This window comes from Macaca fascicularis, chromosome 5 (assembly GCF_037993035.2).
Source record: "Macaca fascicularis isolate 582-1 chromosome 5, T2T-MFA8v1.1".
Classification (NCBI taxonomy): Eukaryota; Metazoa; Chordata; class Mammalia; order Primates; family Cercopithecidae; genus Macaca; species Macaca fascicularis.
Window position 1 is genome coordinate 37,962,349 of NC_088379.1, and position 13,938 is coordinate 37,976,286.

The following is a 13,938-nucleotide window of genomic DNA, read 5'->3' on the forward strand; positions in this document are numbered from 1 at the left end:
CGAATACAAGATGGCTACCACAGCTTCAAGCATCACATCCTCACCTAACAACTTCCAAAGCAGGTCTGGGGATTTCCTTGTATCAGGAAGAAACAGATTTCCCACAAACCCCTAGCACACTTCCCTTCATGTCCCACTTGCTAGAACTAGGTTGCACACCTACCCTCCAACCAGTCACTGGCAAAAGAGACTGGGATTGGCTGGGAACAACCAGGGTTCCTCTGCTGGGACCTGGCATGGGTATCCTCCACTGAAGATAGGCTTCCCACACCTAAACCAGACTGGCCTGCCATCAGCAAGGAAAAAGGGCAAAGCAGCTACCACAAAGATCACACTTGAGATTGTCATGCAGGATTTACTGAACACCTGACCGTGTTCCAGGCACCGTGCTAGCGTTAGGAATTTTAAAAAGACCCAGGCATCACTTTTACTCTCTCACTCCGTTGCTTAAAAGCCCTCAGTGGGAGTAACTCCCTCTTCCCTCCTCTTCACCATTTCGAAGCCCCTGGACTGATGGAGGTATAGTTCATGGCCACTTGCTTCCCTGCAGCCTCTGCTCACCTCTTCAGCTCAGAACGACTCCTCCTTCCTCTCAACTCATAAACCACATTTTTCCTTTGACAATTCATTGAACATCTGGGCCCTGGGAATACATTTTTGCTGAAAAGACAAGGTCCCTGCCCTCATGGAGTTTCCAGTCTAGTGTCACAGAGAGATCATTAAATAGCCAATTACAAGAATGAAAAGTGTTACAAGAGTGGAAATACGAGGATCCACTCCGATGACCCAAACACCTCCCGTCACGCCCCACTAGATGTTACCAGAGCACCTCAAGTTGTCCAAAGGTGCGGTGAGAGAATACATATTTGGAGAAAATGTCATTTAAGCCAACACTGAAACGATGGATAGAATTTAGGGAAATGGGAGTAGAGGTCAGGTTGGGGGAGAAGACAAGGCTTTTCTACCTAGAAAAATGAGCATGTGCAAAGGGCCAGAGGTGGGAAGACCGAGTTGGAAGAAAGGAACGGAAAGAAGTTCAGCACTGCTGGAAAACAGTAGGAAGGGAGAAGAGGGAGAAGTGTCTGTAATGACAGGCAGAGGCCAGGCCAGCAGGGGTGGAAAGCTTAGGACTTTATCCTATGGGAAGCCATTGAAAGGACTGACATGATTAGGCTTGCATTTTGGAAAGGGCACTCACTCCCGTGCTCCAACGCCTTTTTCACGCTTCAGCCATACTACAAACAGGATGACCAACAAGACACAGTGGCAACAGGCTGGGCCAGCATAGTGGCCAGAGAGTGGGTAGTGACCAAGAAGGTCCAGGACTCAGTGAATCATGGGCTATGCCCTGCTAGCGAGAAGAAGGGCTTAGGGGCTTCTGTTTTTGTTTTTGTTTTTGTTTTTGTTTTTTTTTGACAGTCTCACTCTGTTTAGTGACACGATCTCAGCTCACTACAACCTCCATCTCCTGAATTCAAGCAATTACCCTGCCTCAGCCTTCCTACACAGCTAGGATTACAGTCGTGCGCCGCCATGCCTGGCTAATTTTTGTAATTTCTGTAGAGACGATGTTTCGCCAACTTGGCCAGGCTGGCCTCAAGTGGTCCACCCAACTCGGCCTCGCAAAGTGCTGGAATTACAGGAGTGAGGGACTGCGCCCCACCCTGTTGGGCACTTTGAAGAATGATGGTGTCCTTCACTGAGCTACCCAGCACTAGATAAATTCATTTCTGACAAGTTGCATTTCAGCAGCTTCCCACAGGGCACCGAACACACTGTGTTCACTAATTAAGTTTTTAAAATGGCGTTTCTTCTCCTTTGCCGCCTGCCCCTTTCATATCAAAACCACTCCCTTCTTATCTTGGGCCACACTTTTCTCTAACAGGCCTATTTCGCTCTTCCCCTTTGCGTCCACAGCCACATGAACAATGTAAAAAACATGGTTTATGTGCTTCGAGTTTTCGTCACTGTGTCCCTGGAGAAAAATCCATACTTTTTTGAGCACCTACTACGAGCTAGTTCCACCAGGCATTCCTAACACAGTGTTCCGCTAATGCAAACCTTAAGGCAGCCAATCAGACATTTAATGATGTCAGTGATCAATAAACGGCAATTAGTAATTGACACGAATCCAACTTTTTTTTTTTTCTGGAATGTCTTTTATTCATTATGAAGAAAAAAAAAAAAACTCACACCCTTTACATTTTAAAGATGAAGCTTACGGGACAGCACGACGTCCCAAGAGCCGGTGTCAGTTCTGGGTATCCTCCACGTGGCCTTTCCCGGACTTGCGTTACTTACAATATGCGATTTCACTACTTGAGGTTACTGGGTACTAATTTTACAACACTGTGTAGCTACGTGAAGCGGCTCGGAATATACTTTATCACTCTGTTTTAAGCAGTACGATGTCTGGATGAAGCATCAAAGCGAGATGGGTCAACTTAAAGGGCCTTTAAAACATCTTGAAGCAATAACAAGCCATACAACGAAGCAGGGGCGGTTTTAAACATTACACAGGACCTTAAACAATCGAACCAATTTGTCCTTTGTTCTTTTTATTACATTCATTATTACATTAATACTGTTTAAAAAGAAACGCAAAAGGCATTAAACTTCGGTACCAATCTACACAAAGTCCTCGAAGGGGCCTGGCTTGCACCGAACGCGCGTTTGTGCCACCCCGTTCGCTCGCAGAGCCCTGAAGCCCACTGAGCTTAGGGCGCTCGGTCCCTAGAAGCAACCTGAAATGAGGGGGTCGCCAGGCCAGGCCCTCGTTCTGCAGGGGAGGATCCGACCAAAGTTTGCCAAGTTTCCAGGCAAGCCCGGCTGCGCAAATGCCGCTTTTTAGCTACAGCTGCAGGCCTGGCCCGTGGGAGGTTTGCCCTGGGGGTCTCCGGGCCTTCAAAGAAAAGTCCCAAGAGGCGGGGGGCGCCGCCTGGGCCGCCAGCCAGGGGGACCCGTCGCCCCGGGGCACAAAGAAAGAGCGCGCCCACAGGGTGTCCCCTGACCCAGGCGACTCGGGGCCAGGGAGGCTGGGCGCTCCCCAGCGGCCGCTCTTCCCCTTCCGAACCCGCCGGGCCCACCCGCTCCTGCACCGCGGCCGCCTCGGCTCGGCTTTTCTCCTGCAGTGAGCTGAGTGCGCTCAGCCGAGGAGGGGCCGCGCCGCGCCGGCCGCGGGCCCAGCCCTTCCCGCCGCGCCCGGGGCCGCCCTTCCCGCTGGAGCCGGCTGATCGATGGCCCTGGCCACCCGCGCCCCCCGCCTCGGCTCGCCCGCGAGCCCGGCTGTGTGTTTTGGAAGCGGCGCAGCGGGCCGCAGCCGTGTGACGCCCGGAGCGGGCAGCGCCGCCCTTCCTTCCCCCCGGGCTCGGGCGGCGGCGCGGCGCGGCGCGGCGGCGGGGCCGGGCGGGCGGGGCGCGGGCTCTGGAGCGGAGGGCGCGGGGAGGGGACGCGGGCGGGGACACGGGCGGGGGCACGGGGCCGGGCGGGGGGCGGAGGCCGCGCCGCGCACGCCCAGCCCCACGGCCGCGCCGCGCCTCGCGGGACAGGTTGGGCCGGCGGGGCGGCGCCCGGCTCCGGGGAATAATGAGTGTCTGTCAGGCCGTCCCCGGGTGACTGGGCGGGGCGGGGCGGAGGCGGCGCGGGAGGCGGGGGTGGCGGGGGAAGGGCGCAGGGCGGGGTGCGTGTTTGCGCGAGTGACTCGGCCGACCCCTCCGGCGGCTGCCTCCACCCAAGTGGGTGGGGACCCGCCCAGCCCGGGCGGCCGCGGCGGCTCCCTCTCCCCTCCCTGACCCTCCCACCCCGGGTCCCAGCCTCTACTTACCCCGCCAGCCCCGGGAGGCTCGCAGAGCGAGCGGCGCCGGCGTCATGTGACTGCCCGGAGTTGGTGCCAGGAGCCAGAGGGGAGCCAGGAGCGGAGCCGCGCGGAGCCAGGGCCCCAGCCGGAGCGCAGCGAGAGCGCCCGCCGCACGCGCGCCCGTCCCAGTCCCCTGCGGCCGCCGCCGCCAGCCCCGCGCGGACTGGAGCCCTGACATTGCTGCGCTCGGGGGGCTCCAGGCAGCCCGGATCGGGGCCTTTATTTCTCGTCGGCGGCGCCCCGCACCGCGCCTCGCAAAGTAAGTCCCGTCTCCCTCACCTCTGCTCCGCACCCCGGCCCCTGCCGCCCCGCTCCTCGGCCAGTCTGGTTTCATTTTTTCCCCTGGAGGGGGCCGCGGGGAATGGGTCCGAGGTGCAGCGCTGGTGTGTGTGGGGGGCGCCTGCGGGCTTGGGAAAGTGCGGCGGCTCCACTTAGCCGGGGTGGGGGCGGAGAGCGAGCAAGGAGGAGGGGGTCACGGGTTCGCGGTGGAAAGTGAGGGGTTGAGGCGAGGCACCGTGCGGACCCCGGGTGGTGGGGAGCGGGACCGCAGCGCCCGCCGCCGTCCCAGGCAGGGCGCGGGCGGGGGCTCACCTGTGTGGTCCCCGGCCTCCTCCCGCCCGCTCACGATTCCCTCCAAAGCCCCAGAAATATCCGTGCTCTCCGCGTGTGGCAACGTTGTTTGGAGAAAGGTAGCGCCGAGGCCGCGCGCTCCTGCTCCTCCCCCTCACGGTGCCCCCCCCACCACCACATCGCCGGCTCCCGCGTCCTTCCCCTCCCCGCCCTCCGCCCGCGCCCCCCGCCGCCCCCCTCCCAGGACACGCCGCCCGGCCGCTTGCCCGGCAGAGCAAACTTGGAGCAGCCTCCGGGCCCTCTGGAAAGAAACTTGGGGCAATTGGGATTGGAGGCAGCATCCCATTCTTGGTTCTGGAGCCCAGGAGCTGCCAGGGCGTCTGGATCCTCCGGGGCAGGAGAAATGAGCTGGCCGGGTTTGGAGTGTCTTCCTGGGGGCATGGAGAGAACCTGCCGCAGTGCCTGGAGCAAGGATTGCAGCGTGGCTGAAGGCGGAGGACGCCTTAGGCAACTGCCTGCAGCCGAGCCTGATGGGGATCCAGGGACAGATCCCTGGATCAGGACCCATGGGACCTACCTAACATTTCGAAGTGGCTTTCTTAGAGATGGCAGATAAGACTTGGAATTGTCATACTCATTTTTGGGGGCAGATAGCTACTGACAAGGAGGAGTACTTTTCTGGTTTAAATGTTATAGCAATATACAGCAATACTAGAAGAATGTGAATGAGACTTATTTTTAATAAGTCGAGTTAAACGGAAATTGGAAATTGTTCACCTTCTTGTATTTCACTAAAATAAACATTTTACACTTAACCACTGAATTTCTTACTCAGAATTTATGTTTCCATTAATATCACCCAAGACATTTTAAATATATTGATTATATTCTCACAAGAGTCTGGTATATGGGGAAAAGTATGAAGAGGTATTCTGACAAGTACCTGAAACATGCCAGCAAAATCAATTGGGGAATAGGCCAGTTGTTCATTATAGGTTTTTCCACACAGCAGTTTTGTGCTATCCTTTTCTGTATGAATTTGAGGAGCATTTTTATAAGAGAAATTCATCTGGATGATTTGCCTCACCCTAGGGAAGAAGACTTGCTTTTAGGGGAAAAAACAATCTGCTAGCATTACTATCTCAATTTTTTGGAGTTAGTGTTTAAGGGAAGTGTCCATGAGTGATTTCTTCTGGTTTGAAAAGAGGTATGTTAGTTGACCTTAGGCTGTTAATAGAAACCTGAAATTAGATGTTTGATTAAATTAAACTCCCTAGAGAAACTGATTTCTTCATTTCTGCAGTCAGTGGGCTTTGCTGCAGAACTATTTATTAGAAGAAAAAAACCTAATATGCTATCGGTAAGTTCAATGATGATACATTGTAAAGAACATTTAGCTTGCATGAAAGAGAATGCAAGTATAAAAATCTCAACATGGGAATAACAAAGAAAAGTAGCTGCTTAGACCACAAAACCTTGTCAGGTACAAAACAACAGAGTTTTGCAGAAAGCTATTGTTTTATTCACTGCAAAGTTTCTAAATTAAAACCCAATCTTCTTGTTGCTATGGGCACTGTGATGCTTTTTTTTTTTTTTTCCTTTTTTTCTTTTTCTTTTTTTTTTTTTTTTCTCCTTACCTGTACTTACGTCTGCACACACCACATTCTTAAATCTTTGATAATGTAAGCTTGAGTTAAACAGTCCTAGCTAACAAAGTAAAGAGAAATAATGGGAAAGGAACTGTGAATGGATTTTACCATCTTAAAAATAACCCAAAGGGAAAGTAGACATTTTAGAATTTCTTCTAGAAATTAGTACTCTGGTGTACAGATTTTATAGTAATTTTTAGACTAAATGTCAGGAACAGAATCACATTCTTAAAAGGTGAATTTCTATAAATGTGTGTATATGTTGAACAGATGAGCAGTTCTGTGCAAAAAATGTGTATAACTGCATTTGAAAAAGACAGTGAAAATTTTGGGTTATTCTAGACATCCCATAGTCTGTCTTGGAATTTAGTTCTGTGACTAAAGGAGGCTTACAATTGCTCCAGTTTTGGTTCTGTGGGGTACCCCAGTTGTAATCTGAATTCCTAACAGCAGTGCTTTTTTTTCCTCTTGATGCACTGAGGCTGAACCATAATCATTACCCTAACTCGGAATTTGATCAGAGCTAGGGAGTAGCCATTGGAATGGGGCAGAAAGGGACAAAAGAAATCAGGAGGGAGGCTAGTGTTCGTTAGGAAGGTCTCTGCTGCTTGAATATGATAAAATCACATTTCACTTATGATGTTTACTGTATGTGGCAGCTCTTATTTGTAAATAGGGCAGGTCCCCTGTATAAAGCTGGTGTTATTATTCACACCCATAGAACAAACACCTCCACCCCCCTGTTGTTGTCTTAAAAAACTCCAGCTGCTCATGAATATAGGGTCAGGGAGGGCCGGCTAAATGTTTCTCTGTGCTTTCTCTCCAGCACAGCCAGCAGAGCTGTTTCCTGTTCTTTGTTTCAAGGCTGGGGTTTGCGTCATACATTCCAAGTGGCATATGTGTGCTCTTTCCTGTTTCAGGCTGTTTTCTGGTAGATCAGTAGCCCAGACCAGGCTGAGGTCCCTGCCCCTAAACTCTGTATCCCCACCCATGGAGTTATCATGTCTCTACACACTTGATATTGCTTAAGACGCCTGTGTTATGTCATAATGAGAAGTCAGTTAACCTTTTTACGTACACCCTTTGCTCCACTGCATTTGTCTGGGTGCATAAATGCTTTTACCTTTTTACATTTTTTATTGCCAGATTGTGATTTGGGGAAATTTGGGTCCATCTTGGCGAAGAAACCTAAAGGAGTTTTGTTTTTATTTGTAATTCTTGTGTTGAGGTGGTTAGGGTGTTAAGTTTTAAGATAGGCATTTTGCCCTGAAGCTGTCAATTTCAGATCAGGATTAACACCTTACAGTTTAGAAGACCTGGCATTATCTGAAAGATGTGGCCCACCCTTGTTCACGTTTTAACCCAGGCTGCTCCAGGTGGCTTCCGTGGATGGAGGAGAATTTAAGCAGTGTTGGCAGCCTGGCCTTAGTTGAAAGTCTTGCTTATGTTTGGAAGGAAAAATCTTTAGAAAAATCACTGAAGCAAAGCATAAGACATTGAGAAAATCCCAGGATTATTTCTTTTTAAGGACAAAGATTTAAATATCAGGATAATATTTTAAGGACAAAGATTTCACTGTATAATATTCTACATATCATTTCCAACCCGTTTTTAAGAATTAAAACGCTCAAAGAAAAGGAGAACTGGCAATAGCAAATTCGTTTGATGACAGATCATATGGAAAATTTTAATCTATTTTGAAAACAGAAGAAGAATACTCTTATTTTTGTTTTACAATAACATTTTTCATTATTTTTTAAATACTCTGTCAGTTGTGGGTCAGTGAATTTCTGGGATAACTATTTAAGACCTACCTTAATATTAGTTTTCTGTTGGTTCTTGAGAAACTAAGATTTAAGGAAATATTTGGTTGAAAAAAGTTTTGAAAAGTGCTTTTGTAAACTTGGGGATTTTTTTTTTTTTTTTAATGGAAAGGAATCATCTACAGCATCTCCGTGGAATTAATTTCAAGAGTTGCTGAAGCAGCAAATCAGGCCCTCTGCTCCCCCAAATGGATGATAATGGGGCTTTAGTTTTAAATGTCACATTTCACCACATTCTTTATGTATAAATGGAAAGTATAAAATAGGATATTAAGAGAGTTGTTAGTATCAAATAGTTGGCTACTGATACTTCTATGAAAAAAGCTGGGAGTTTTGGAAGTCCCAATAAGTTCTTTCTCCTTTGGGAAAAGCAACTGGAAATACTAAGCTGACCTGTAGAACAAGAGGCTTTTAAGCTTAAAATTCATAAGTAACTCAAATTGAAGCAAGTTTTTGTTTGTTTGTTTTGGTTCCAAAGTTGTTAACAATCTAACTAGGTTTGGTAAAGAGTATTTGGCTTTCCCCAAATTCTTTCCTCTCCCTTTTGCAGGGAGATGAAGTGGTTAATAGAGATAATTAGGGTCTAATATATTCTATCAGAAAAAAATTCTGCAAGCTTCTAAATGCTAAGCTGAATAGTTGGGGAAAATTATACTATCTTATAGTTGCTATAATTACCAAAAAAATGGGAATAAGAGTTTTATTTGTTAACCATATCAATCATGATTCCTAATTTAGTTTCATTGTGTCTGCATCCCCCCTTGAGATACTTGCCTTCTTAATATTTTCAAATCAACATTTTTTGCTATAAAACGACAGATTTCTTAGGCAGTACTTCTTGTTCTCTGCTTTCACACCCAGTTGTGTTTAAGAAAAATAAATATACGCAACTTCATTCTTTAAGTTACTAGGAATTACATTATTCTGGAACTTGGATTCTTTCTGAAATGCTTCATTTATCATTGGTTCTAGCTTTTTAAAAAAACGAATCTCTAGAATCTTGAAACAGTTGATATCTGGTTTGCTAGTATGTGATACTCTAGTCAGAATTCCTCTTGGGAGTGAGTTGGAAGAGGGTTATGATGGTCGCTAGCATTCTCATTGTCAAGACCACGCTGTTCCTTTCTCAGACCATGTTTCTCATCTTAAGCAGTCATGCCCAAGCTGGAGACAGGAAACCAGACAGCAGTCTGCCCTGATAAGGGACAGCATTGTCTGAAGGCGGGGATAGCCCTGCTTTTCCCCCCAGCTCAGCTCTCCTTCCTTGAAATTTAGTAGTCGTAGAAGAGGCACAATGCTGTTGACAGTTTCTGAACCAGAACTGGGATTCATTTCTTCCAAAGCAAAAAAACAGTGTCCTCAGCCCGGCGCAGTGGCTCATGCCTATAATCTCAGCACTTTGGGAGGCCGAGGCAGGCGGATCACCTGAGGTCAGGAGTTTGAGACCAGCCTGGCCAACATAGCGAAACCCCATCTTTACTAAAAGTACAAAAATTAGCCGGGTGTGGTGGCGGCCGCCTGTAATCCCAGCTACTCGGGAGGCTGCCTGAGGCAGGAGAATCACTTGAACCCAGGAGGCGGAGGTTGCAGTGAGCCGAGATTGTGCCTCTGCACTACAGCCTGAGCAACAAAAGCGAGACTCTCTCAAAAAAAAAAAAAAAAAAGAAAGAAAAGGTGTCCTCTTAACTGGCCCTGTCCTAATTCTGTAATGTGACCATATTCAATGGAACAGTAAGAGAAAAAAAAAATGATCTGTGCATTTTGTATCCGTTGGTCAGAGGGGTTGTAGTAAAGTTCTTTCTTTAGCAAAACAGATTCCTGGAGGTTTTGAAAGTCACTCTATTGTGTCAGCAGGCTGAATTCATTATCATTTCTCCATCTAATTATTTAGAAGGGCTGGAGACAGAAGAGAGCGAGTTAAGTGGCCCTCTAGCCCATGCATTTCATGTAACCCCTGGGTCTGGCTCTTACTTACCCTGTTTCCTGTAAGGGGGCGCTCCCTGAGGCAGGCCCTTTGCAGGAGGACCCAGAATTGCCCTGCTTAGTCTGGGACATCCTCAAGATGGTTGCCAGTCTCTGGAAGGCTTGTGGATCCTGCCAGGGATGGCCCAGAGCTAGTCTCAACCCAAATCAGTGGAGTTTGGCCAAATCTGGACATAAGAGATCAAATGGATATTGAGGTCAGTGGATTCTACTCTGGAGAGCGCCCTGCGAATCAAGTGTGGGCTTTTTTCTCCTTTGGCCTATTTGCTGTTCTTTCTGCTACCACTGTTGTTTAAGTGTAATCACTGAAATCTACTCCTTTATCTGTTCCTGTACTTTGCACCCCTGGTACCTTCCAAAGCTTCACACTCCAAAGCCTCTTTCATTTGTAAGATCAAGTTCCTATTCCACTGAGTTTCCAAACCAGGGAGTTTTTCTCTCCCAGGCTCCCAAAGTTTTCACGTTGACTTTGCATTTTAGAAGATGACGTTTCAGGCTGGCTTCACCAGCCGCTGGACAGAGTTTCCATGTAGGACACCTGGTGTACCATCATTCCAGGGCCGTTGCCCTTAGTTTATCCTAGCATGTGAGAAGTGTAGTTTGACATCCATTCATTTATTCATCTCACAAGTATTTATTGAGTACCTACTTATTAGAGCTAATCTCAAATTATGTGCAATCATTACTCTGAGTTATGCCATAGGATGGAGTAGATCTGCAGTGATCTAACCTGAAAAGGCATTTTGAAATCTTAATTGCCTGCTGGAACCTCCCCCTGGCACTGCTTCCCATGGGCCAGTGTGGCTGTGCACACCCACACCCTCCCTACTGGGGAGTGACCCCAGCATTAGGCGATTTTACCTAAAAGCCGGTCCCACAGCACAGGCTCTGAAGCAGAACAGAAAGTGCCCGGGTCTGCAGGCAGACACACTTCTGTTCCTGGCTGCAGCTCCAACCAGCTCTGTGAAATTGGGCGAGTCATTTCACCTCTGTTCCTCCATTTCCTCATTTCTAAAATGGGATGAGGACCTGACCCTTCTACCTTTGTACAGTTATTATGAGGATTTCCGTATTTACTTGGGTCAAGCTGCCAGTTTTTCTCAGCAGTTATATCGACAATGCAGGTGCACTGGCTAGGAAGAATAATCGCCTAATTTGGGGCCTTCAGAATGTGTCTTTTGATCTTGCATCCAAGTGTGCATACTGAGACAGGGTGGGCAGCAGGAGCCAGTTGGAAGGGGTGGAAACTCACTAATGTGAAAAGACTGTCCCCACATTCTTTCTTCTCTGGGGACCAACCTGTTCACAGAAATCACTATCCCGTACTTACTGTTAGTGGTGTAATGTTGTCCTCTGCCTGGGGAGGTGGAAGAGTGGTGTGCCAAGGCCACCAGTCTTAAGTCAGACTACCTTGGGTTCAAGTCCTGGCTCTACAAGTTGGCAGCTGTGTGATGTTAGGCAGGTTACTTGACCTCTCTGTTTCAGTGTTCTTTTCAGTAAAATGGGAAGATAGTAACCACCTCATTGACATTAAACAGCACCTGGTGATTACCAAGCATGAAGGTGGTCGTGATTGGCAGGAAACCTGTGACATCATTTAGCCCCTTGCCTTCCTTGATCCCTTTTCAAAAACCTATGTTTGCACACACTCCTTCCCCCTGCAGTTCCCTCCCACCTGCCTCCTCTCCTCCCTTTCTCGCTTTCTTTTTTCTATTTTACAATATTTTAAAATACAGTAGAGACCTCGACACTAGACTTGTTTAGAAGACCTCACTGAGTGGATAATGAATTCTTTGAAGATGGTACTGGTAAGGTCTCTGGAGTACACATGATGGGCCAGGCTAAGGTTAGGGGCAATAACTTTTTCTTAGCAAGTTTGGTTTACTAGGTCTCCCTTAGAGTTCGGCCCTTCACCCCTATTACTTGTTTAAGGGAGGTTTCAAGTGCATTCAGAGGGAAAGGGAGATGATTGTGGAACTCCTACTATGAGCTAAGTGCTCTTATGTTAGCTCCTTAGGCTTGACATAAAAACTTCATTCAGGGAACAAGCCCAGTCTCCTGTGGGGAGTGGGGAGGGAGCCCTCTCAGGAAGGCTGAGGCCTGCCTGTCTGTCCTTCCCAGTACTGCTGGCAGCGTTGTGGGACGCACCACTGGGAAAGCTAAAAGGCCTAGCCTATCTAGGTAAGAAGAGGCGGCCTTGGATCCCCCAGGGAGCAATCAGCTGGCTGCAGAGTGGGGAGGGCCTTGAGCTGGTCTTTGAAGAATTAGGAGGATTTAGATAAGCCGGAAGGGGAGGGGGCATTCCACGCCGGTTGCCCAGCATCGGGGCCAAAACTGAACAAAGGCCTGGGGGTGGGCAGGGCAGCCGGCATGAAGGGCACTTGTTGGAGCAGGGGGCAGCTGGTGGGGAACGGGGTGCCAAGCATGGGTGCCTGAGCCCACTGTCAGACCCGGGGAGAGCGCGGGAGGGAAGTTTGTGAGCTGGGGAAGGACGGGATGAGAAGAGATCTGTGAAAAAGGCGAGTGGCAAGGGGCGAGGGCTGGACTGGAGAGGCTGAGGGAGACCAGTGGCGGAAAAGCTGCAGCAACGCAGGTGGGAGGTGCTGAGGGCCTGGCCCCCAAGGCAGGAGGGGAGAGCAAAGGAGGTGAGGAAGGCTTCAGAGATGGCCTCTAGGTTTCCATGGTGAAGGACCAGAAAATAAGGCCAATGGGAGGCGGGGAGGGGGCAGCCTTAGAGGCAGGAACAAGGAGGAGTAGGGTTGGTTTGGGCCACGTTGATAGCAGTGGTTCAAAATGCTTTTCTTTTCTGCTTATTTTTAAAGGGAGAGGGCAGGCTTCACTCATGGTTTTGTATTCAAAGTTTCAGTGGCTCCCCAGGAGGAACTTCAGTGGAGAATCCTCAGGAGCGGAGGGAATGATCACAGCCCCACAGTTCCTTCTGGTTATTTTTAAGGTTCTAACCATCCCTGTTCAGGCCGGAATTTCCAGGAACTGGCTGCTGCCCAGAGCCAACTGCTCCCTCCCAGCCTCCCACTCCCTGCAGGGTGGGGCCCCATGGGTGGAGGCTCCTTAGGGTGGAGTTGGGTGGGTCTCCAGTGATAGGGAGGGCACTGAGCAGAGGCAGATGAGAGGCAGCGTGGCCTCACGCAGCCCTTCTGGATTTGATTATATAACACTTCACAGAAGAGAACTCTGAGGGCTTAGGCGAGGCCTTGTGAGATATGTACACAGCAGGATTAGACATTACGGGTATTTTTCAATTTATCTTGGGTTGCTTGCCCTTAAAACTAAAACACAAAATTGTCAGAGAGCATAAACAGGCATGTAACCCTAGTAGGAAAATGATTCGAATGTGCTGCAGTTTCTCTAAGAAGGGTGTGGAATGCCACTAGCCAGATGGCCTTGAACTCCCAAGGGTAGCATGGGTGTGGGTGTCCCCACCCCCAGCCATGCTTTGCTAGGCCTCAGTTTGGAAACTCAGTCAGGCTTTTGCTTGGTTGTTACCTTTGCACCTGTCCTTATTGACATGCAAAATCAATTGCTTCACTTGGTCTTTCCGCAGTACAGGGTGTGGGCAGAATCTTATCTGAAGCCATGTCCTGTTTGGACAAGTTGGACTTGCCTTGGCAACTCTCCATAGGGTGGAGCAGATGGGTGGAGGCAGGAAAGTAAAATTGGGTGGCTTGTTAGCAGAGAGACAGAGAGGGTGGGTTGTTTGCTCACTGGATCATTGTATTTCATCTGAAACGAAATAATTAACTTCTTTGCCGTTTACAATACACATTAATGCAAAATAATTCATGAGGGGCAAAGATTTAGAAACAACCCGTGGACTTTTTCTCCTTTTCAAACCAGCCATAGAAGAGTAAGACAGGTGAAAATCGCGGAGTGGCATGAACATTTCCAAGAATGTCCGGGTAGGAATTTCCAGGCAGGAATTTCCAGGTAGGTGCCAGTGCTTAGCTTTTCTTAAGGGAGCCTCCAGCTTAATGCCTGCTGACATCTGTTGCCTGTCCCCAGTATTTCTGGCCAGGGCAACTGCGCTTAAATAATACTT

At 48.8% G+C, this 13,938-nt stretch overlaps 2 protein-coding genes across 12 annotated transcripts in view; one reads left to right on the forward strand and one right to left on the reverse strand.

Annotated features, from left to right (window-relative positions):
- Nucleotides 1-4,547, reverse strand: part of LOC102137237 (putative uncharacterized protein FLJ13197) — a 67,635-nt gene extending 63,088 nt beyond the window's left edge. For both annotated transcript variants that reach the window (XM_074039550.1, XM_074039549.1), the window contains exon 1: nt 3,824-4,547. In XM_074039550.1, the coding sequence (XP_073895651.1) occupies nt 3,824-4,190 (367 nt within the window). In that variant the 5' untranslated portion in view covers nt 4,191-4,547. The remainder of the gene's footprint in view (nt 1-3,823) is intronic.
- Nucleotides 3,847-13,938, forward strand: part of KLF3 (KLF transcription factor 3) — a 37,354-nt gene continuing 27,262 nt past the window's right edge. For 8 of the 10 annotated variants that reach the window (XR_012434778.1, XR_012434777.1, XM_074039544.1 and 5 more), the window contains exon 1: nt 3,847-4,115. Coding sequence is in view for 2 of the 10 variants with exons in the window: in XM_045392244.2 (XP_045248179.2) it covers nt 4,115 (1 nt within the window). In the remaining 8 variants the exon portion in view is untranslated. Of the gene's footprint in view, nt 4,116-13,722; nt 13,827-13,938 lie in introns of those variants that run through there. The other 2 variants (XM_065544864.1, XM_074039545.1) reach the window with 2 other exon arrangements.